Genomic DNA, 25,732 nt, shown 5'->3' with positions numbered 1-25,732 from the left:
ATTGACAAGGGATTTCAGATCGATTCCGTATTTCTGGATTTCCAGAAGGCTTTTGACACTGTGTCACACAAGTGCCTTATAGTGAAATTGTGTGCTTATGGAATATCATCTCAGTTATGTGACTGGATTTGTGACTTCCTGTCAAAGAGGTCACAGTTTGTAGTAACTGATGGAAAGTCATAGAGTAAAACAGAAGTGATTTCTGGCATTCCCCAAGTTAGTGTCATAGGCCCTTTGCTGTTCCTTATCTGTATAAACAATTTGGGAGACAATCCAAGCAGTCATCTTAGGTTGTTTGCAGATGACACTGTTGTTTATCAACTAATAAAGTCATCAGAAGATCAAAACAAATTGCAAAAAGATTCAGAAAAGATATCTGAATGGTGTGAAAATTGGCAGTTGACTCTAAATAATGAAAAGTGTGAGGTCATCCACATGAGTGCTAAAAGGAATCTGTTAAACTTTGGTTACACCATAAATCAGTCAAACATAAAGGCCATAAATTCAAATAAATACCTGGAAATTAAAATTATGAACAGCTTAAATTGGAAGGAACACACAGTAAATGTTGTGTGTGTGGCAAGGGGGGGGGGGGGGGGGGGAGAGGCTAGCCAAAGACTGCATTTTATTGGCAGGACACTTAGAAAATGTAACAGATCTAGTAAGGAGACTGCCTACACTATGCTTGTCCATCCTCCTTTAGAATACTGCTGCGCGGTGTGGGATCCTTACCAGATAGGACTGACAGAGTACATCAAAAAAGTTCAAAGGGGGGCAGCCCATTTTGTATTATCATGAAATATGGGAGAGAGTGTCACTGAAATGATAAGGGATTTGGGCTGGACATCATTAAAGGCGTTTTTCTTTGTGATGGAATCTTCTCACGAAATTCCCATCACCAACTTTCTCCTCTGAATGTGAAAATATTTTATTGACACCAACCTACATAGGGAGAAATGATCACCACGATAAAATAAGGGAAATCAGAGCTCTTACGGAAAGATATCAGTGTTTGTTTTTTTCGCGCGCTATACGAGATTAGAATAATAGAGAATTGTGAAGGTGGTTCGATGAACCCTCTGCCAGGCACTTAAATGTGATTTGCAGAGTATTCATATAGATGTAGATGTAGATATGTTTGATATCAGCAGACTACTTTTTGCCAGGGATGCCCTTTTTGTGTACGCTACAGTGCTTTTTATGTCCTCCATGCTTCATTTCTCATGGATTATTCTGCTTCCTAGGTAGCAAGATTCCTCACTTCATTTATTTCGTGATCACCAATTTTGGTTTTAACTTTCTTGTTATTCTCAATTGCGCTACTCCTCGTTACTTTTGTCTTTTTCTAGTTTACTCTCAATGCTTATCCTGCACTAATTAGACTATTCATTCCATTCAACAGATCCTGTAATTCTTCTTCACTTTCACTGAGGATGGCAATGGCATCAATGAATCTTGTAATTGATGTCCTTTCACTCTGAATTTTAATCCCACTCTTGAATCTTTCCTTTATTTCCATTATTGCTTCTTCGATATAGAGACTGAACAGTAGGGGCAAAAGACTGCATCCATATCTTACATCCTCTTTAATCAGAGCACTTTGTTCTTGGTGTTCAAATATTATTGTTCCCTCTTCATTCTTGTACATATTGTATGTTACCAGTCTTTTTCTATAGCTTATTTTTATTTTTATCAGAATTTCAAACAACTTGCCACCATTTTGCATTGTTTTCCTAGGATGACCAATACTATAGCATGCCTTTCTTCCATTATCAAATGGAACATCAAACCTGCCTCTCTGGTGCCTTTACCTTCCCGAAAGCCAAACCAATCGTTATCTAACAGATCCTCAATTTTCTTCTACATTTTTCTGCATATTATTCTTGTCAGTAGCTTGGATGCATGGGCTGTTAAGCTAATTGTATAGTAGCTGTCACACTTATCTGCCCTTGCTATCTTCAGAACTGTGTGGATGATATTTTTCTGAATGTTTCATGGAGTGTCACCAGTCTAATAGATTATTGTCAACTTGAATAGTCGTTCGATTGCCATTTCCTCAAATTATTTTATAAACTCCAAAGGAATTTTATCTAACCCTTCTGCCTTATTTGATCTCAAGTCTTTCACAGCTATTTTACATTCTGATAATACTGGATCCCCTATTGTCTTCCACACTGACTCCAATTTCTCCTTCTATCATGTCATCAGGTAAGTCCTCCACTTCATAGAGGCCTTCAATATATTCTTTACACCTTTCTGCTCTCTAACACGAATTTAACAATGTAATTCCTACTGCAATCTTACTATTATCACTCTTAGTATAAATAACGTATTACCTGGATCCTTAGTAAAGATAACAGGGTGTAAGAATTTATCTAAACATTGTAACTGAATAATAGACATACTTACTAAAAACTAAATTTATTAATTTTGTTACACACTGTCAATTAGTAACTCATCAGACCAGTTGAAAAAAAAACTGAGATAGTTTTAAGTAGATGTTGCATAAATTACCTTTAATTTGAATGCTTCTAGCACTTTCCTGATTTTCCAAGGTTCACAGTTTTCACCCAAAGACAACAGACGCTGTGCCCAGTCCATGCAGTATGAGTTACAGTTAATTTCATCAATTCTCAGTTTTCCTCCAGGACTTCCAGTTTTCAAAAAGACCGGTGAATTGTCAGTAGATTCAGCTTTATTAATTGAGCCCAAGTATTGAACAACAGCACAAGAAGAGATGAATCTTTGAACATCAGCTACTGCTTTTGGACCCACATTATCACTCCCCATTACTTTTCTATTCTGCTGTGCCTAAACAACAAAAACTTACATACATATAAATGTAATCATTAAATACAAACAGTGCTTCATGTAATGTAAATGGAATTTAGACTCTTGTTTACCCAAGAAACACAAAATTGAATAGCCAATAATGTAGATGACAGTGCCTGATACTGTTTGACCAAATATATAATTGGCAAAGCATTGACAATGTCAGCTGACAAAAACATATTAACGAAAAACTAATTTTTCTGAAGAATATGACAAGCTCATTAGCTGACCTACTACATGCATATTCCTAATTGTAATCAAACAATAATTACTGCAATTATAATATCATGTCACTACAATGCTTGTTGAATACACTAACTTGTCCCAGCTATTGCAATTAAATTACTAATGAGGGCTGTTGAGTGCTAGCACAATTCAGTCTCAGAATACAAAGGTTGGTGAGATGCATCATTAAACTAAAAATAAAATCAAAGTGAGGGACAGACAAATAACATAAATTGGATATCTTTATTATAGTGCTACCATTCAACTTCCACTATCTACAGTGGAGAATACCAAACTCAACTCTTTTGATCAAGTTTTTGACTAACTTTCCCCTCATACTGCTTTGGTGCAACCACTCCTAAAATTCAGTGCCACCTTTAGTTGTAATTGGCTACATGATGACCATCAAGCACTACTCAAGCTGGGTGATTTTACTTTCTTATTGCAGTTTCCAGTTTTGACCTTAGTTCCTCAATTTTATATTTATTAACTCATAGTTTTCATAGTGGTGGTGACTATATAGAGGCTCTATATATGGGTGATGTACTTGAGGACAATATTATAGAAATGGAAGGACATGTAGATGAAGATGAAATGGGAGATATGATGCTGCGTGAAGAGTTTGACGGAGCACTGAAAGATCTAAGTCGAAACAAGCCCCCGAGAGTAGACAACAATCCATTAGAACCACAGATAGCCTTGGGAGAGCCACCCCCGACAAAACTCTTCCATCTGGTGAGCAAGATGTATGAGACAGGCAAAATAACCTCGGACTTCAAGAAGAATATAATAATTCCAATCCCAAAGAAAGCAGATGTTGACAGATGTGAAAATTACTGAACTATCAGTTTAATAAGTCATGGCTGCAAAATACTAACATGAATTCTTTACAGATGAATGGAAAAACTGGTAGAAGCTGACCTCAGGGAAGAGTTTGAATTCCATAGAAATGTTGGAACACGTGAGGCAATACTGACCCTACGACTTATGTTAGAAGATAGATTAAGGAAAGGCAAACCTACATTTCTAGCATTTGTAGACTTAGAGAAAGCTTTTGACAATGTTGACTGGAATACTCTCTTTCAAATTCTGAAGGTGGCAGGGGTCAAATACAGAGCAAAAGTCTGTTTACAATTTGTACAGAAACCAGATGGCAGTTATAAGAGTCGATGGGCATGAAAGGGAAGCAGTGGCTGGGAAGGGAGCAAGACAGGGTTGTAGTCTATCCCTGATGTTATTCAATCTTTCTATGGAGCAAGCAGTAAAGGAAACAAAACAAAAATTCGGAGTAGGAATTAAAATCTATGAAGAAGAAACAAAAACTTTGAGGTTCACCGATGACATTGTAATTATGTCAGAGACAGCAAAGGACCTGGAATAGCAGTTGAACAGAATGGATAGTGTCTTGAAAGGAGGATATAAGATGAACATCAACAAAAGCAAAACGAGGATAATGGAACGTAGTCGAATTAAAAAATCAGGTGATGCTGAGGGAATCAGATTAGGAAATGAGACACGTGAAGTACTAAATGAGCTTTGCTATTTGGGGAGCAAAATAATTGATGATGGTTGAAGTAGAGAGGATATAAGATGTAGACTGCCAATGATAAGGAAAGCATTGCTGAAGAGAAATTTATTAACATCAAGTACAGTATTAAATGTCAGGAAGTCGTTTCTGAAAGTGTGTATGTTGAGTGTAGTCATGTATGGAAGTGAAACATGGACAATAAATATTTTAGGCAAGAAGAGAATAGAAGCTATTGAAATGTGTTGCTGCAGAAGAATGCTGAAGATTAGATGGGTAGATCACATAACTAACGAGGAGGTACTGAACAGAATTGAGGAGAGGAGAAATTTGTGGCATAACTTGACTAGAAGAAGAGATTGGTTGGTAGGACACGTTTTGAGGCATCAAGGAATCACCAATTTAGTATTGGAGGGCAGCGTGGAGGATAAAAATCGTAGAGGGAGACCAAGAGATGAATATACAAGCAGATTCAGAAGGATGTAGGTTGCAGTAGGTACTGGGAGATGATGAAGCTTATACAGGATGGAGTAGCATGGAGAGCTCCATCAAACCAGTCTCTGGACTGAAGACCACAACAACAGCAACATTGAATCCCCTATGTCTGCTTGTTGTGATGTAGGGCACTTTGCTATTGTATTGCTGGACAGCGAAGGTTGGTACACAATAAACCAAATACTGGACCAGTTTTCTCATTGGATTGATGACTTTTTAGCAAATATAACTCACAAGGAGAGGCCGCCAATTGTGAAATTCAGATTCGATTCATACTGCGCATAATAAAAGCTCAAGGCCAGAGGTGTAATGTGGCAAAGCACCAAGATGCACTTCTCAGCCGTTGTTGAGAAAATCGACAGTTAAAAGAAACAGTTGCAGTGAAATACTCCAGCAGCGCAGCGGGAAGCGCTCTCGTTCGTAATCCGAAGGTCGCCGGATCGAATCTCGCGCTATGCAACTTTTTTTTTTTTAGTATTTGTTTTTTATAATTCATATATATATATATATATATATAACCACACACGCGCGCACACACACACACACACACACACACACACACACACACACACACACACACACACACACACACACACACACACACACACACACTCCTCTTCCTCAAAATCACCCTCTCCAAACCTTCCAGGAATTTCTGACTTCCAGCCTTGCTTCTCAATCCTTCTTAAAAAACCTTAATCCTACTCCCAACATCACCACTGCTGAAGCCCAGGCTATCTGTGATCTGAAGGCTGACCGATCCATCGTCATTCTTCCGGCGGACAAGGGTTCCACGACCGTGGTACTTGATCGTCGGGAGTATGTGGCTGAGGGACTGCGTCAGCTTTCAGACAACACCACTTATAAAGTTTGCCAAGGTAATCCCATTCCCGATGTCCAGGCGGAGCTTCAAGGAATCCTCAGAACCTTAGGCCCCCTGCAAAACCTTTCACCTGACTCCATCAACCTCCTGACCCCACCGACACCCCGCACCCCTACCTTCTACCTTCTTCCTAAAATCCACAAACCCAATCATCCCGGACGCCCCATTGTAGCTGGTTACCAAGCCCCCACAGAACGTATCTCTGCCTACGTAGATCAACGCCTTCAACCCATTACATGCAGGCTCCCATCCTTCATCAAAGACACCAACCACTTTCTCGAACGCCTGGAATCCTTACCCAATCTGTTACCCCCGGAAACCATCCTTGTAAACATTGATGCCACTTCCTTATACACAAATATTCCGCACGTCCAGGGCCTCGCTGTGATGGAGCATTTCCTTTCACGCCGATCACCTGCCACCTTACCTAAAACCTCTTTCCTCATTACCTTAGCCAGCTTCATCCTGACCCACAACTTCTTCACTTTTGAAGGCCAGACATACCAACAATTAAAGGGAACAGCCATGGATACCAGGATGGCCCCTCGTACGCCAACCTATTCATGGGTCGCCTAAAGGAAGCCTTCTTGGTTACCCAGGCCTGCCAACCCAAAGTTTGGTACAGATTTATTGATGACATCTTCATGATCTGGACTCACAGTGAAGAAGAACCCCAGAATTTCCTCTTCAACCTCAACTCCTTTGGTTCCGTCAGATTCACCTGGTCCTACTCCAAATCCCACGCCACTTTCCTTGACGTTGACCTCCATCTGTCCAATGGCCAGCTTCACACGTCCGTCCACATCAAACCCACCAACAAGCAACAGTACCTGCATTATGACAGCTGCCACCCATTCCACATCAAACGGTCCCTTCCCTACAGCCTAGGTCTTCGTGGCAAACGAATCTGCTCCAGTCCGGAATCCCTGAACCATTACACCAACAACCTGACAACAGCTTTCGCATCCCGTAACTACCCTCCCGACCTGGTACAGAAGCAAATAACCAGAGCCACTTCCTCATCCCCTCAAACCCAGAACCTCCCACAGAAGAACCACAAAAGTGCCCCACTTGTGACAGGATACTTTCCGGTACTGGACCAGACTCTGAATGTGGCTCTCCAGCAAGGATACGACTTCCTCAAATCCTGCCCTGAAATGAGATCCATCCTTCATGAAATCCTCCCCACTCCACCAAGAGTGTCTTTCAGCCGTCCACCTAACCTTCGTAACCTGTTAGTTCATCCCTATGAAATCCCCAAACCACCTTCCCTACCCTCTGGCTCCTATCCTTGTAACCGCCCCCGGTGTAAAACCTGTCCCATGCACCCTCCCACCACCACCTACTCCAGTCCTGTAACCCGGAAGGTGTACACGATCAAAGGCAGAGCCACGTGTGAAAGCACCCACGTGATTTACCAACTGACCTGCCTACACTGTGATGCATTCTATGTGGGAATGACCAGCAACAAACTGTCCATTCGCATGAATGGACACAGGCAGACAGTGTTTGTTGGTAATGAGGATCACCCTGTGGCTAAACATGCCTTGGTGCACGGCCAGCACACCTTGGCACAGTGTTACACCATCCGGGTTATCTGGATACTTCCCACCAACACCAACCTATCCGAACTCCGGAGATGGGAACTTGCTCTTCAATATATCCTGTCTTCCCATTACCCACCAGGCCTCAATCTCCGCTAATTTCAAGTTACCGCCACTCATACCTCACCTGTCACTCAACAACATCTTTGCCTCTGCACTTCCGCCTCGACTTACATCTCTGCCCAAACTCTTTGTCTTTAAATATGTCTACTTGTGTCTGTATATGTGTGGATGGATATGTGTGTGTGTGTGTGTGTGTGCGCGAGTGTACACCTGTCCTTTTTTCCCCCTAAGGTAAGTCTTTCCGCTCCCGGGATTGGAATGACTCCTTACCCTCTCCCTTAAAACCCACATCCTTTCGTCTTTCCCTCTCCTTCTCTCTTTCCTGATGAGGCAACAGTTTGTTGTGAAAGCTTGAATTTTGTGTGTATGTTTGTGTGTCTATCGACCTGCCAGCGCTTTCTTTCGGTAAGTCACCTCATCTTTGTTTTTTTATATATATATATAAAAAATTCCCGGCAATCAGTTGCAACAATTATGCATATAATAAGTTGTTGAAAGTTGTTTGTCGTGGAAAAACTGGCGACTTCGAACAGCATTATGTTTTCCGCAAACAAAGTTGTATTTCACAAATGTTATTAATTGTCTTCATAATGTTAACCACGCATAGTTAACGGAAGACATAGAAACGATATTCCGAAACGAATACGTATAGTGTAAGTCAAACGTTCGAATTAGAATAGAGACCCCACGAACACAAATTTGCTGTGGCAGGTATGAAATATAAACTCTGTTACTCGCTCGTTACACTTGAATGACAGATGTTGAATGGGCCGAAACAAGCCGCCGCATAACAGCGTAGTTGCCTGCTAACTTCGAAAGAAGGTAGATGCGGTCCCTAGCACAACTTATAACATTGTCGAAAATCAGTGCGGACGGGAGAGCTTTGGTACACAATGTTAAAAAAAATGGAAAAATGGAGGCGGTACAATTGGAGAGCGATCCGCCTTCACCAACATGCATAAGCAATTCATTAATACTTTGTGTATATATATATATATATATATATATATATATATAAAAAAATACAAAGATGAGGTGACTTACCGAACAAAAACGCTGGCAGGTCGATAGACACACAAACAAACACCAACATACACACAAAATTCAAGCTTTCGCAACAAATTGCTGCCTCATCAGGAAAGAGGGAAGGAGAGGGGAAGACGAAAGGAAGTGGGTTTTAAAGGAGAGGGTAAGGAGTCATTCCAATCCCGGGAGCGGAAAGACTTACCTTAGGGGGAAAAAAGGACAGGTATACACTCGCACACACGCACATATCCATCCACACATACAGACACAAGCAGACATATTTCAAATGTCTGCTTGTGTCTGTATGTGTGGATGGATATGTGAGTGTGTGCGAGTGTATACCTGTCCTTTTTTCCCCCTAAGGTAAGTCTTTCCGCTCCCGGGATTGGAATGACTCCTTACCCTCTCCTTTAAAACCCACTTCCTTTCGTCTTCCCCTCTCCTTCCCTCTTTCCTGATGAGGCAACAATTTGTTGCGAAAGCTTGAATTTTGTGTGTATGTTTGTGTGTCTATCGACCTGCCAGCGTTTTTGTTCGGTAAGTCACCTCATCTTTGTATTTATATATAATTTTTCCCACGTGGAATGTTTCCTTCCATTATATATATATATATATATATATATATATATATATATATATATATACACACAAAATTCTAGCTTTCGCAACCAATGGTTGCCTCGTCAGGAAAGAGGGAAGGAGAAGGAAAGACAAAAGGATATGGGTTTTAAGGGAGAGGGTAAGGAGTCATTCCAATCCCGGGAGCGGAAAGACTTACCTTAGGGGGAAAAAAGGACAGGTATACACTCGCACACACACACATATCCATCCACACATACACAGACACAAGCAGACATTGGCCTTTACAAATGTCTGCTTGTGTCTGTGTATGTGTGGATGGGTATGTGTGTGTGTGCGAGTGTATACCTGTCCTTTTTTCCCCCTAAGGTAAGTCTTTCCGCTCCCGGGATTGGAATGACTCCTTACCCTCTCCCTTAAAACCCGTATCCTTTTGTCTTTCCTTCTCCTTCCCTCTTTCCTGACGAGGCAACCATTGGTTGCGAAAGCTAGAATTTTGTGTGTATGTTTGTGTTTGTTTGTGTGTCTATCGACCTGCCAGCGCTTTTGTTTGGTAAGTCTCATCATCTTTCTTTTTAGATATATATATATATATATATATATATATATATATATATATATATATATATATATATATATGAATTACAAAAAACTAATAATAAAAAAAAAAATTGCATGACGCGAGATTCGATACGGCGACCTTCGGATTACGAACCTGAGCGCTTACCGCTGCGCCACGACGCTGTAGAAAATTACTAATCGTCGAGAGTATTTCACCGCAACGGTTTCTTTTAACTGTCGATTTTCTCGACAACGGCTGAGAAGTGCATCTTGGTGCTTTGCCACATTACACCTCTGGCCGTGAGCTTTTTTTATGCGCAGTATGAATCGAATCTGAATTTCACAATTGGCAGCCTCCCCTTGTCAGTACAACATTCTTAATAGGCAGAAATTCTTAAATGTGCTAGAACAGTGTTTTTGGGGGCTATTACTGTTCGTTGTTCTAAATATCAAAAGCTCAGTGAGGTTAATCACATCTAATATCAATGTATACAGGGAAGCTGCAATGCCAGAAAATTTTAGTGAATTCCAAACAATGAAAAATCCAGGATGGAATGTAACAATATTATGAGAAGTATAGTTGCTATTGACCATATAGCGGAGATGTTGAGTCACAGATACACACAACAAAAAGACATTCACAATTAAAGCTTTCAGCCTGGCCTTTGTCAACAATAGACACACATACGCGTGCGCCTGCACGCTCGCACGGGCGCATGTTCACACGCGCGCGCGCGCGGTCACGCACACGCACACGCACACGCGCGCGCGCGGTCACGCACACGCACACGCGCGCGCGCGCGGTCGGTCACGCACACGCACACGCGCGCGCGCGGTCACGCACACGCACACGCGCGCGCGCGGTCACGCACACGCGCACACACACACACACACACACACACACACACACACACACATGTTATCGCAACTCACACACGACTGCAGTCTCAGTGGTTTCAGCTGCCTGAGACTGCAGTCGTATGTGTGAGTTGCATTTGCATGAGAGTGTGTGTGTGTGTGTGTGTGTGTGTGTGTGTGTGTGTGTGTGTGTGTGCGTGCGTGCGTGTCTATTGCTGACGAAGGCCAATGGGAGAAAGCTTTAACTGTGAAAGTCTTTTTGTTGTTCCTATCTGTGACTCAGCATTTCTGATATTTAGTGAATTACAGGAAGACTTGCAGAAGATTGATGCTTTGTGCAAGGACTGGCAGTTGACACTCAACATAAACAAATTTACTGTACCATACATAAATAAATGGAAAACTCATTATTGTTTGATTACAAAATTGGCGATCAATCATTGGAAATCTTTAAACATCCAGAAAGGAAATTCAATTAGTCAGTGATGGAGATACACTATGTGATCAAAAGTATCCGGACACCCCCACAAACATACGTTTTTCATATTAGGTGCATTGTGCTGCCTCATACTGCCAGATACTCCATATCAGCGACCTCAGTAGTTCTTAGACATTATCAGAGAGTGGAATAGGGCATTCTGCAGAAGTCACGGACTTCAAACGTGGTCAGGGGATTGTCTGTCACTCATGTCATACGTCTGTACGTGAGATTTCCACACTCCTAAACATCCCTAGGTCCACTGCTTCTGATGTGATAGTGAAGTGGACACATGAAGGGACATGTACAGGCAGGCCTTGTCTGTTAACTGGCCGAAACCAACAACAGTTGAAGAGGGTCGTAAGGTGTTATAGGCATATATCTATCCAGACCATCATACAGGAATTCCAAACTGCATCAGGACCCACTGCAAGTACTATAATGGTTAGGCAGGAGGTGAGAAAACTTGGATTTCATGGTCGAGCGGACGCTCGTAAGCCACACATCTCGCCGGTAAATGCCTAAGGCCACCTCGCTTGGTGTAAGGAGCGTAAACATTGGATGATTGAACAGTGGAAAAACATTGTGTGGAGTGATGAATCATGGTACACAATGTGACGATCTGATGGCAGAGTGTGGGTATGGCGAATGTCTGGTGAATGTCATCTGCCAGCGAGTGTAGTGTCAACAGTAAATTTCGCAGGCGGTGGTGTTATGGTGTGGTCATGTTTTTCATGGAGGGGGCTTGCACCCCTTGCTGTTTTGCGTGGCACTGTCACAGCACAGGCCTACATTGACGTTTTAAGCACTTTCCTGCTACCCACAGTTGAAGAGCAATTTGGGGATGGCTATTGCATCTTTCAACACAACTGAGCACCTGTTCATAATGTATGGCCTGTGGCGGAGTGGTTACATAACAATAACGCCCTGTAATGGACTGGCCTGCACAGAGTCCTGACCTGAATCCTATAGGACACCTTTGGGATGTTTTGAAACACCGACTTCATGCCAGGCCTCACTGACCGACATCGATACCTCTCCTCAGTGCAGCACTCCATGAAGAACGGGCTGCCATTCCCCAAGAAACCTTCCAGCACCTGACTGAATGTATGCCTGTGAGAGTGGAAGCTATCATCAAGGCTAAGGGTGGGCCAACACTATATTGAATTCCAGCATTACCTACAGAGGGTGCCACGAACTTGTAAGTCATTTTCAGCCAGGTGTCTGGATACTTTTGGTCACATAGTGTATCTTACATACTTCTCTCTTAAAGGTTTCTTAAGTTTTACTCGTCAGCCTAGGACCATTACTAGTGCAGATTAATAGCATAAATGGATAAGATCTAAAGAAGAAAACTGTATGCCATTACATTGTATCTTTTGTTACAGTTACATGTCCTTTTAAAAAAGTGCAAGAACATCACAGAGATGCTCATTCAAGCTCTTGTGCACCACACATACTTGTTAAAATTTTGAGAGCACAGATTCCAGAAACAGTCAAGCAATAATTCACTACCTGCACATAAATATATCTCCCAAAATAATTGTTATGGTAAAAATCAGAACAATTCAAGTTCATTTGAAGCTTCACTGACCGATTTTCTTCCTACACACTACTTATAAATGGATATAAAAGGGGAGAAATGGCAGTGGTAGATGTAGATACCCTTTATTAAAAACCATAAAGTGGCCTACTGAAGCAAATATACTGTTTACTTGAACACTTCCAATACATGCCACCTGAGAACTAAGGCAAGAAAAGGTAGGGTGTGAAAAAGCTGCTAATGATTCCTTCTCTATCTGTCGTCCAGCTACCATCACCTGTTCCAAAGTACACCCTTCACTACTGTTCTGTAAAGCGCCATACCAGAAAAATACCTCGTATTTTTATCTGTTTCTATCCCCATCCCTTCTCCCCTCCCCTCCCCCCCCCCCCTCCTCTCCTTCTCTAAGGAATTTGCGTCCCATAAAGCCTCGTAATTTTTCTATGTAACCAATTTCTGATTTTTATATTGTGCTTTTGTGCTCTATTTTGATTAATTTTCTGCTACTTTTTTTCTATTTCTTTTGTCTCAGCAAAGATTAAACAAATCAAGGGTGAGCTGTCTGCCACATCTGAAGCCACAGAGCTTGGGTCCTTAAGTTGTAACATGAATACTGAGATCAAACAAACTGATGATAAAATTACAATGTGCTTTTATGCACAGCTTTACACCAGTTCAGGGCACAAGCCAATGTGAAGTCTAATGGCAACTGGAGACAAGATGTATTTGACAGCCATAACTACTGAAGATTGCCCTCATTGTCACACAGATAATTGGATGGTATCTGAAATACATCTCTATCTGCACCCAACTCAACATATATTACGCCATCAATATACCTGGTAACCAGATAGAATATGATCGATTCTCTAAGTATTTTTTTTTCCTTTTTTTTTATTTATACTATTCATTATAAAATGTCATTTACAAGTCACATAAACTGAAGCATGCAGAGTACTTATCAATCCACCATCTCTGACCTACTTTCTCTGATGCATCCTCTGTTACCTTTGTTTACCCCCGTCCTCACTAAAAGTGGATCCCTCTCATCCTAATGTCTGAGTGACCCGCCCTCCTTCTAACCTTCCCCATCTTATTCTCCCTTTCGCCTAAGAAAGTAACTAATAATTTTGAAAGCTATGATAGTCTCACGTATTTCTACATGTGTCAATCTCCAGTGCTAAATATTTCTCCAACTGAATGTAAATCCTGAACCGCAGAATAACACATATATTATTACTTGTAAAGGTAGAGTTTTTTTATACAATGTCAAATGGAGCATTTAAACAAAATGAAAAAGGACATCCGAAGATAATAATATATACCAGCTGAAGAAGAATTGCAACTTCTTCTCCCATAGTGTTAAGTACACGGCACACATAATAAACACAGTCTGCCAGCCATGTTGATAATTCTGCATGCAGTCCTTTGGAAAATTCTGTCTGCAACAAAAGACAAAAAGCACACATTCACCATACCAATCAACTGTTAGTATTCATATTATAAACACTAAATTTAGAGGAAAAAAAACTATGTACAGAAAGGATATTATTGTAGTTCACTAACAAGTTGTTTGATTTATAGATCTGCATTACCTTTTGCTGTAAAATCTCAAAGAGCTTTTATGAATGAAAAGTATATCTAATAGAAAATAAATGTTCATACTGATATCCACAATTTAAAATATAGAGCTAAATAATGTGTAATGAATAAAAGTATGTTACTAGTTTTAAGTTTATTTTCTTTAACTTATATTTTCTCTATCACTGAAATGGGTCAGTGCAATTTTATAACATTTGAAATCATTCTTTCTTGAGCTCTCTTCCATTTAAGGGTGACTCTGTTTTTCTACAGGAAATAAACTTTGTTTCATAAGACTTTTTTAAAAATTTATTCTGCAATTTCTTCACCGACTTGTATGTGACTTTTACAGTTACATTCCTGTAGCGTAACATCATGTACTCTCAGTCCGGTTAAGACTCCCATGAATGGTTTGAGCACAAGATAAATTTTGTATAACTCGCAATCCTCCTGCAGTGCTTATGTTTCATATGAACAAATAGCAGAGGCTCAAATAGGCAGAGAGACAAGGCCCAACAAAAATCCTTGGATTATGTGTGAGACATTAAAATAAATGACAAAAGAAGAAAATTAAAAATTCAGAAAATGAAACAGGAAAAAGGGAATACGGATGTCTAATGAGTGCAAAATGGCATAGCAGGAACTGCTACAAGAGAAATGCAAAGCTGTAGAAGCATTCATGAAAAATAAATACTGCATTTAGAAAAACTGAGGGAAATTTTGGAGAAATGAAAAGCAGTTATAAGAATATCAAGAACTCAGATGCCATGCTGGTGCTAAGCAAAGAAAGGAAAGCTGAAAGGTAGAATGAATTTATAGAAGCACTATTGAAGGGAAACAAACGTGAAGACAAAATTATAGAAAGGGAACATGAAGTAAATGAAAATGTTATGTGGAATAGTGATACTACAAGAAGAATTTGACATAGCACTGAAAGGCCGAACTTGAAACACACACACACAAGTGCAACTCACACACACATGACCACGGTATGTGGCAGCTGAAGCCACACTACGAGTAGGAGCAGCAGTGAATGATGGGGAGAGGCAACTGGGTGGGGGTAAGGATGAGGCCGGGGCGCAGAAGGGGAGGGCTAGCAGGATAGGGGTAGGGGACAATAAAGTGCTGTTGGGGGGAGTGCAGGGACAAAGCAGAGAGAGGGTAAGGCAGCTAGGTGCAGTTTGGAGGTTAGACAGAGAGAGGTGGGGTGTGGGGGTAGTGGAAAAGCAGACAAGTACAAAGTACAGAGGTGGAATAGAGGGCTGTGTAATGCTGAAATAGGAAAGGGATGGGGCCGATGGGTAAGGGCAATGACTAATGAAAGTTGAGGCGACGAGGGTTACAGAAACGTAGGATATATTGCAGGGCGAGTTCCCACCTGCGCAATTCAGAAAAGCTGGTGTTGATGGGAAGGATCCATGTGGTACAGACTGTGAAGCAGTCATTGAAATGAAGAATGTAATGTTGGGTGGCATGCTCAGTAAGAGGGTGGACCAGTTGTTTCTTGGCCACAGTTTGTTGGTGGCCATCCATGCGGACAGACAGCTTTTTGGTTGTCATACCCATGTAGACTGCAGCATAGTGGTTCCAGCTTAGCTTGTTGATCACACATGGTTTCTCAGGTAGTTGTGCCTTTGATGGGATAGGTGATGTTTGTGATCGGAGTGGTGGTGGTGGTGGTGGTGGTGGTGGTGGTGGGAGGATGTACAGGACAGGTCTTGCATCTAGGTCTACTACAGGGATATGAGCCATGGGGTAAGGGGTTGGGAGCAGGGGTTGTGTAGGGATGGAAGAGTATATTGTATAGATTTGGTGGATGGCGGAATACCCCTTAAACATGTATAATCAATGCTCAAAAAAATTCTCTTTTTCAGACAGACTTTTCTTGCCATTTCTGATATAAATTTTATATCCTCTCTAGTTTTGCCACCATCAGTTATTTTAGTGGCCAAATATCAAAATGCGTCAGTTCCTTTTAGTGCCTCAATTCATAATCTAATTTCCTCAGCACTGCCCAGTTTAATTTTACTACATCCCATTATCCTTGTTTTGATTTTGTTGATGTTCATCTTATACCCTCCTTTCAAGTGACTGTCCACTCCATTCAACTGCTTTTCCAAGTTCTTTGCTGTCTCTGACAGAACGAAAATTTCATTGGCAAACCTCAAAGTTTTTATTTCTTCTCCCTGAACTTCTAATTCCTTTCCCAAATTTCTCCTTGCTTTTCTTCACAGCTTGCACAATGTACAAATTGAAAACCATTGGGGATAGGCTGCAACCATGCTGCACTCTTTTCTCAATCAAAGCTTATCCTTCATGCCCTCCAACTCTTATAAATGCCTTTTGGTTTCTGTACTAGTTGTCAATAACCTTTCATCCCCGCTACCTTCAAAAATTTAACGTATGTATTCCAGTAAACATTGTCAAAAGCTGTCTCCAAATCTACAAATGCTATAAACATAGGTTTGCCTTTCTTTTATTTATATTTTATGATAAGTCGTAGGGCAGTATAGCCTTCCATGTTCCAAAATGCATTTCCTCTTTAGGCCATGTAATTGTGCTTCCGAACTGTCATCCATCATGTCCATCTGTAACGTTATTTGGAAACGTATGGCAGTGGCGGCTTGCAACGAACTGTTTCTCAATCAGTGTTACCTGAGGATCACAAGTCTCAGTAGTATAGTCAACAACCCTCTAAATACAGCACTAGTTAGTACAATAAACAGCCAGGTGGCAGCACTAGTCATTTGCACCTTCACAGTAGCATTTCTAAATAGTGTCTGTTATTGTTATAAGCAAGACAACCATTTTATTTAAACATGACAGAAGCACACAAATGGTATGCAGATCTCACATACATTCCAAGCTTCAAATTACCTTCTTACTGCCACAGAGCATGTATAGTAATCCAGAAGTATCACTGTTTTGTAGTTGTACATATCAGTATATCTGTATATTGAGCAAGCAGTAAAGGAAACAAAAGAAAAATTCGGAGTAGGTATTAAAATCCATGGAGAAGAAATAAAAACTTTGAGGTTCGCCAATGACATTGTAATTCTGTCAGAGACAGCAAAGGACTTGGAAGAGCAGTTGAATGGAATGGACAGTGTCTTGAAAGGAGGATATAAGATGAACATCAACAAAAACAAAACGAGGATAATGGAATGTAGTCGAATTAAGTCGGGTGATGCTGAGGGAATTAGATTAGGAAATGAGACACTTAAAGTAGTAAAGGAGTTTTGCTATTTGGGGAGCAAAATAACTGATGATGGTTGAAGTAGAGAGGATATAAAATGTAGACTGGCAATGGCAAGGAAAGCGTTTCTGAAGAAGAGAAATTTGTTAACATCCAGTATTGATTTAAGTGTCAGGAAGTCATTTCTGAAAGTATTTGTATGGAGTGTAGCCATGTATGGAAGTGAAACATGGACGATAAATAGTTTGGACAAGAAGAGAATAGAAACTTTCAAAATGTGGTGCTACAAAAGAATGCTGAAGATTAGATGGGTAGATCACATAACTAATGTTATAGGATTGGGGAGAAGAGAAGTTTATGGCACAACTTGACCAGAAGAAGGGATTGGTTGGTAGGACATGTTCTGAGGCATCAAGGGATCACCAATTTAATATTGGAGGGCAGCGTGGAGGGTAAAAATCGTAGAGGGAGACCAAGAGATGAATACACTAAGCAGATTCAGAAGGATGTAGGTTGCAGTAGGTACTGGGAGATGAAGAGGCTTGCACAGGATAGAGTAGCATGGAGAGCTGCATCAAACCAGTCTCAGGACTGAAGACCACAACAACAACAACAACAACAACAACAACATATCAGTATTGTATGAGAAAGGTTTGCCTTTTCTTGTCATTCAGCTCATCCTTTTAGTTCTGTCCTTTTCTTCTCATGTCACTTTATCTTGGGTTTAGGGACCAAAAAATGTTGTATCGTGAAAATACAGTAACAACAGTGTGCTAGATCCGCAACAAACTTTGTTTCTCGTCACAGAACTACACATATCAAAAAGTCAGGGATACTTCTCCAAAGAATAATCAGATATTCTCTCACTCTTAACAGGTATCTCACTGCATGATAGAGATGGTAGTATGGACCAAAACTCAAGAAATATGTCTGGTAAACATGGGATCTAAAATGTATACCTTAAGAGCTATAAGCACTTTTTCATCTTCAGTACTGTGAAACATCTCTTCGACTACAAGTTGGTTTCCATATCTTTGGAGGAGGTAGATGGACCAAAACAATTCACTTTAGAGCCCTTGTTTGCCAATTTTTCCGCCTTCTTTTGGTTCACACTACCTCCTCCAAAAACATGGAAACCAAAGAGCTTATGGTAGAAGGGAGATGTTACACATTATTGAAGATGAACAAGTGCTCACAGCTCTTAAAAATGTCTTAAAGTTTATGGTATGGTTCTGAAATCTCTGTCTTACCATTATATAAACAATCTGAAACCTGAAGTTTCTCCATGGCTCTTCTTCACACACAACTTTTATTCATGATTCTTAAGCCAAGTGATTGTGATGATTAAATTATGCTCTATGCAAAATTCTACTAGATGACTTCCTCTTTCATTCCTTTCCCTCAGTCCATGTTCTCCAACTATTTTTCCCCTCTTTTCCTCTTCCTACTACTCAATTCTAGTCATCCATCACAATTAAATTTTCCAATCCCTTAACATTCTCAATAATTTCTTTTATGTCATCATACATTCCTTCAATCTCTTCACCACCTGCGGAGTTAGATGGTGTATAAACTTGCAGTACTGTGTTGGGTGTTGGCTTGTTTCTGTCTTGGCTATGATGATGTGTTCACTATGCCGCCCATAGAAGTGTACCTGTATTCTTATTTTGTTAATGATTAGATTTATTCCTGCATTACTTCTATTTGATTTTGTATTTATAACCCTGCCCCCACCTGGCAATCACCATTTAACCACCTAGCACAGATGCATTTCCTCAGGGAAAGTAATTGCTATAGTTTTTCCTTGCTTTCACCTATTAGCAGTGCCAGCACAGCAAGGCCACGAAGGCATGTTACAAGGAGAGATCACTCAGTCATCCAGACAACTGCCCCAGCAACTACCGAAAAGACTGCTTCTTTCCTTCAGGAACCACATGCTTGTCTGACCTCTGCACAGATACCCATCCACTGCAGTTGCTCCTATGCTATCACTGTCTGTATCATTCAGGCAAATTACACATCTCTTATCATGTGTAGCATTTTTTGTGCCAATCAGTGTATAAATACTGAGAGCAGTTTACAATACACAATGATTAGTCGTGCAGCTCTACAATGAACACTTCAACTTCCCACTCACCAAACAAAGATGTTCAGCCCCTGCATCTAGATAATCAGATAATTTGTATGAGTGGCTAATGGGGTTGTTTTTAATTTTCTTTGGGATTGGTAGAGTTTCCTATTTCTTGCTTTATGTTAAATGGGAGCTTGCTATATACATTTGCACCAGCGTATGTAACTCCACTCTGAGTCGCAAACAAAGGGGCAGTCTGCATTGAAAATGGGATCTTTCTTGCTTGTCTGAAACTGCTTGTTAAGAGTCTTTGTGAGATTAAGTCTTGAACCATTTGGTGTGAATCCATTGTATGCTTGTTCAACTATCATCCAAGCCGTATCTTGAAAGTTTGAAGCAGTAATTACGTAGAGATGGAAAGGCTTGCACAGGATGGACTAGAATGGAGAGCTGGAGCAAATCATTTGTTGGACTGAAGACCACAACAACAAAATGTACAAATAAATGTAGAATGTTACAGAATTCATTGAAATCAAATTCTCCAGTTGCTAATTATGTTGTAGTTTTATCTACTAGCTGGATCAGCTTCGTTATGAATCATTCTCAAGTATTTATGTGGAGAACAGCATGATCACAGAATATATCTGTACAAGTTCAAATACCATTTTGTAGTCAGCTGGAGTAGAAAAAAATCAATTCATTATTTTATGTCATAACAAGTGCCTGATTGCCATTAAATTTAGTGATGTTTACAAACATTACCTATAGTGTTGCCTTGTTAAGGGTCACTCTCCCAAAAACATCAGTCTTCAAGGTAAAGTAAAACACACTTTTTTATTTCGGAAAATAGAAATGCTCTAGCATAAATAATTTCGAACTGTTCTTTAGTGGAAGAAGAAACTAAATTAAATTGAACAGTGCTATTGATGAAAAGCAGCACTGACAAATGGGTCTCAAAAGCTCCCAATGAGAGAAAAATAAAGTACAGAATAAGTACTGAGATTGGGAATGGATCTTTCAAGTGAGATTTTCATCAGGCAAAGTTCACAACTGTGTTAATTTTCCCCTTAAGAATCCATTGCCATATCTTTAGTGACTTGTCTTCTTCACTGCTACCTCTGCCACCTGTCTACCTGCAGATCACACACTTTAACTTGGCCCCTGTAAGATTACAAGTATTTATCCTGTATGTGACAATGACTCGCCCCTATGCTTCTTCGCTACAGCACAGTGGCATCACTGATGGGAATTGACCCATAGTCCTAGAAGGGATAGATTTGCAGGTGGAGATCATTGGGCATGGAAGAGTGAGCAAGTCACACCAGAGCCATCACGAGTAGGACAAATATGTACGTGAGAAAAGCAATCATGGTTAAAATAATAATTTTGAAACACAGGATTAATTTCATATTAGGGGAGTTGTTATATAATTGAAAGGCTTATTCGTTATTAAACCTACTCCTGCATTACCCCTATTTGATTTTATATTTTTAACCCTGTACTCACCTGGCCAGAAGTCCCGTTCCTCCCGTCACCTAACTCCAACCTATCCGTTTCCATTTTTAAATTGTCTAGCACACCTGCCCGATTAAGGGCACAGCAAGGCCATTTTGATTGATGTTACAAGGCCATATCAGTTAAACATCCCAGACTGTTGCCCCTGCAACCACTGAAAAGCCCACCACCCATCTTCAGGAACCACATGTTTGTCTGGCCTCTCAACAGATCAACAGATACCACTCAGCTGTGGTTGCACCTGTGGCACAGCTATCTCTATCGCTGAGGCATGCAAGCCACCATACCAATGGCAAGGTCCATGCCGCCTTCCCCCTCTCCCTTTCTCTCATGTGCATTGCTGCTAGAGCTCGAAGTTTAAACCTACCTGCCTGTACATTTGCCTTTGTCTCTGTTCCTCTCATAAATGACTGTAGCTGTGTGTGTGTGTGTGTGTGTTTTTCTCCTGCACTACTGTAATCTCTAAATGTTGGATTCTACATATAACATACAGAATGAGGAAAGTGATGAAAAACACTGAAGATAGGAGAAAGAAAGTGGAGTGATTGACTGAGAAATGTACAGAGAAAGAAGTGTAACTGGGAGGAGATGAGAGGGGAAACTGGCCACATACAATAATTTTTGGGGAAATTTTATGAGGTAGATAGAAGAAAATTGTCCAGCTTCTCCTTAAAAGCAACATGGTATTGAACAGTGCATAGAGTGTGGTGTAGCTTGTCTTAAAGGTGGACAGTGTAATGTAATGGACCCAAAAGCATATTTTGAAATATTCAATAACACACAAAGTATACCAGTCAAGCTACATTTTGTTACATTTGTAAATATTGACTAATGGCTTTATTTATTTATTTATTCCTGCTAATTTCGGTCAATAAGCTGTGTTTGAATACAGACAATGCTGTTATTAATGAATTATGATAAAGTTATATGTGTTTGTTACGTAAACATTATTATATTATCAGGCTACACACAAATTCATTCGATTAGATTAAATTCGATTAGATGCCAAAAAACAAGCAAACCAAATGGAAATATCCAATCTTATATTGTGCCAGGAACATTAGCAAATAATGTAAGGAAATATTTTAAATTAAGAACTAATAACTTGAGATTGTTAAAAAATATATTGTAAATGTGAAACTGAAATGTTACACTTTTTATTCTCATGAGTGGCCAGTCTTTTTGTACTTTATTACGTATGCCACAGTGTGACCTATTTTATTTGTAATTAATTTTAGTAATTATAACATTATTAAATTTGTAATATCATAAAAAGTGTAAGGGTTTTGATTTTTAAAAAGATAAATACAGATGGTGGCTGGGTCCACCAAATCAGTACACATCAGCCCACAACAGTGCATGTAGGCACCTCATTTCACACTGTACAATATAGTTTCTGTTCAGATTGTTTGGAAAAATCACTTAGTTTTTCTAAAGGACTATTTCAGTCAAAACTAAGAGAGTTGTGTTCACAAATTTCATCTACATCTATATCTGCATGATTACTCTGTGATTCACATTTGAATGCCAGGCACAGGGTTCTTCGAACCACCTTCAAGCTGTTTTCCTACCGTTCCGCTCTTGAATGGTGCACGGCAAAAACAAGTATTAAGTACTTGCGTGCGAGCACTGATTTCTTTTATTTTATCACTATGGTCTTTTCTCCCAAAATATTTTCCCATTCAAAGGAGAAAGCTCGTGAATGAAATTTTGTGAAAAGATTATGCCGCAGCGAAAAAGCCTTTGTTTTGATGATTGCCACCCTAACTTGCATATCATATCTGTGACTCTCTCTCCTATTGTGTGATAATACAAAATGAGCTTCCCTTCTTTGGACTTTTCTAATGTCCTCCATCAATCCTACTTGGTAAGGAGATAATATCACATGGCAATACTCTAATGGAGGACAGATAAGTGTAGTGTAGGCATTCTCTCTAGTAGACCTATTGCATCTTCCTAGTATCTTGCCAATGAAACATAGTCTTTGGTTAGCTTTCCCCAACAACATTTTCCATGTGATCATTCCAGATTAAGTTATTCATAATTGTAATCCCTAAGCATTTAGTTGAATTTACAGCCTCCAGATCTGTGTGATTTATCGTGTAAACAAAATTTAGCAGATTCCTTTTAGTACTCATGTGGATGATTTCACGCTTTTCATTATCTGGAGGCAACTGCCACTTTTCACATCAAACAGATATCTTGTCTAAATCATTTTACAATTGGTTTTCAGCTATTTCTAGAAAACTTGGATGCTTTGTTGTGCTATCTGTCAGACAGGGGGAAGCAAATTATCATTTGTGGGGATTTCAATGTTGATTCCCTGAAAGAGTGTAATAGGAAGAATTACCTTGTAGTATTACTCAGTTCTTTCAATTTGAGCTCCGTCATTGATTTTCCTACTCGGATATCAAAGAACAGCAGTACATTGATAGATAACTTTTTATAGACCAAGATAAGTTTAAGGGCATAAATGCTTATCCTGTTGAGAATGGTCTTTCAGATCATGGTGCACAGCTAGTTACAATACATGACATAGCTCCATGCAGTATATCAAATCAGACTTTCAAAGCAGTGCATTCAATTAACAATATAAATATTGCAAACTTTAGGGAAAGCCTACAGCAGCTAGACTGGGATGAAGTGTATAAGGAACCCAATGCAAACTTGAAATACAACTTATTTCACGATACATTTTTAAGGGTATTTGAAAACTGTTTTCCCAAGAAAATAGTTAAACATAATTCCAAGAAAACATACAAAAAACCTTGGCTAACTAAAGGAATAAGAATATCTTGCAACTGTAAAAGAGAACTGTATCTAACAGCAAGAGGGAGTACTGACCCCGAAATTGTTCAATATTATAAATACTATTGTGCGGTACTAAGAAAAGTTATTAAAAAGTCCAGAAGCATGTGTATCATGTCTGAGATCAGTAACTCTGATAATAAAATTAAAGCAATTTGGAATATTATTGAAAGGGAAACAGGGCAACCAAGAGCACAGGAAGACTTTAGTGCCATAAAACTGAATGATAAGTGTACTAACAAACAATCAGAAATTGAAAATATTTTCAATAATCATTTTTTAAATGTTGTGGAGAAAATAGGATCTAGATCTTCACTAGAAGAGGCAAGGCTACTAATAGAAGAGGCCATACCTGTGCAGTCAGCCATGTATGTAATAGCTCTTTGGAGCAGAGTGTTTTCCCCGATAGACTGAAATATGCCATTGTGAAACCATTGCATAAAAAGGGGGATACATCGGATGTCAACAACTACCGCCCAATCTCTCTTCTAACAGCTATATCAAAAATTTTTGAGAAAGTAATGTATCCAACGAGAGTAGCCTCCCATATTTGTAAAAATAAAGTACTAACAAAATGTCAGTTTGGTTTTCAGAAAGGCTTGTCAACAGAAAATGCTATATACGCTTTCACTGATCAAATATTAAATGCTCTGAATAACCGGACATCACCCATTGGTATTTTTTGTAATCTCTCAAACGCCTTTGATTGTGTAAATCATGGAATTCTTTTAGATAAGCTAAATCACTATGGTTTGAGTGGGGCAGAGCACAAATGGTTTAATTCATACTTAACTGGAAGAATGCAGAAAGTTGAAATAAGTGGTTCATGTAATGTTAAAACAACAGCCGATTCCTCAAACTGGGGGGCTATTAAGTACGGGGTCCCACAGGGTTCGGTCTTAGGTCCTTTACTGCTCTTGATATACATTAATGACTTACCATTCCACATTGATGAAGATGCAAAGTTAGTTCTTTTTGCTGATGATACAAGTATAGTAATAACATCCAAAAACCAAGAACTAAGTGATGTAATTGTAAATGATGTTTTCCACAAAATTATTAAGTGGTTCTCAGCAAACGGACTCTCTTTAAATTTTGATAAAACACAGTAAATACAGTTCCGTACAGTAAATGGCACAACTCCAGTAATAAATATAGACTTTGAACAGAAGTCTGTAGCTAAGGTAGAATTTTCAAAATTTTTAGGTGTGTCCATTGATGAGAGGTTAAACTGGAAGCAACACATTGATGGTCTGCTGAAACGTCTGAGTTCAGCTATGTATGCTATTAGGGTTATTGCAAATTTTGGTGATAAGAATCTCAGTAAATTAGCTTACTATGCCTACTTTTATTCACTGCTTTCGTATGGCATCATATTCTGGGGTAATTCATCGTTGAGTAGAAAAGTATTCATTCATCAAAAACGTGTAATCAGAATAATTGCTGGAGCCCACCCACGGTCATCCTGCAGACATCTATTTAAGGATCTAGGGATCCTCACAGTAACCCCACAGTATATATATTCACTTATGAAATTTGTTGTTAATAATCCAACCCAGTTCAAAAGTAGCTATAACACCAGGAGAAAGGATGATTTTCACTATGCAGGGTTAAATCTGGCTTTGGCACAGAAAGGGGTAAATTATGCTGCCACAAAATTCTTTGGTCACCTACCAAACAGCATCAAAAGCCTGACAGATAGCCAACCAACATTTAAAAATAAATTAAAAGAATTTCTAGATGACAACTCCTTCTACTCATTGGCTGAATTTTTAGATATAAATTAAGGGGGGGGGGGGGGGGGGGGGGAACCAACTTAAACATTAGTGTCATGCAATATTTTGTGTAATGTAATATCTTGTACAGACATCTTTTATTAACCTGACACG

The 25,732-nt window shown here is 39.7% G+C and overlaps 1 protein-coding gene across 1 annotated transcript in view; it reads right to left on the bottom strand.

Moving 5' to 3' along the window:
- LOC124802501 (protein Njmu-R1-like) overlaps positions 1–25,732 on the bottom strand; it is an 85,916-nt gene that overhangs the window by 19,698 nt on the left and 40,486 nt on the right. The window contains exons 5-6 of the mRNA XM_047263320.1: positions 13,998–14,114; positions 2,515–2,811 (exon numbers count right to left, since the gene is read on the bottom strand). Coding sequence (XP_047119276.1) covers positions 2,515–2,811; positions 13,998–14,114 — 414 coding nt within the window. The remainder of the gene's footprint in view (positions 1–2,514; positions 2,812–13,997; positions 14,115–25,732) is intronic.

Source organism: Schistocerca piceifrons, chromosome 6 (assembly GCF_021461385.2).
Source record: "Schistocerca piceifrons isolate TAMUIC-IGC-003096 chromosome 6, iqSchPice1.1, whole genome shotgun sequence".
Classification (NCBI taxonomy): domain Eukaryota; kingdom Metazoa; phylum Arthropoda; class Insecta; order Orthoptera; family Acrididae; genus Schistocerca; species Schistocerca piceifrons.
Note: the sequence above shows the minus strand (reverse complement) of the source record. Positions and strands in the feature narration are given on the sequence as shown.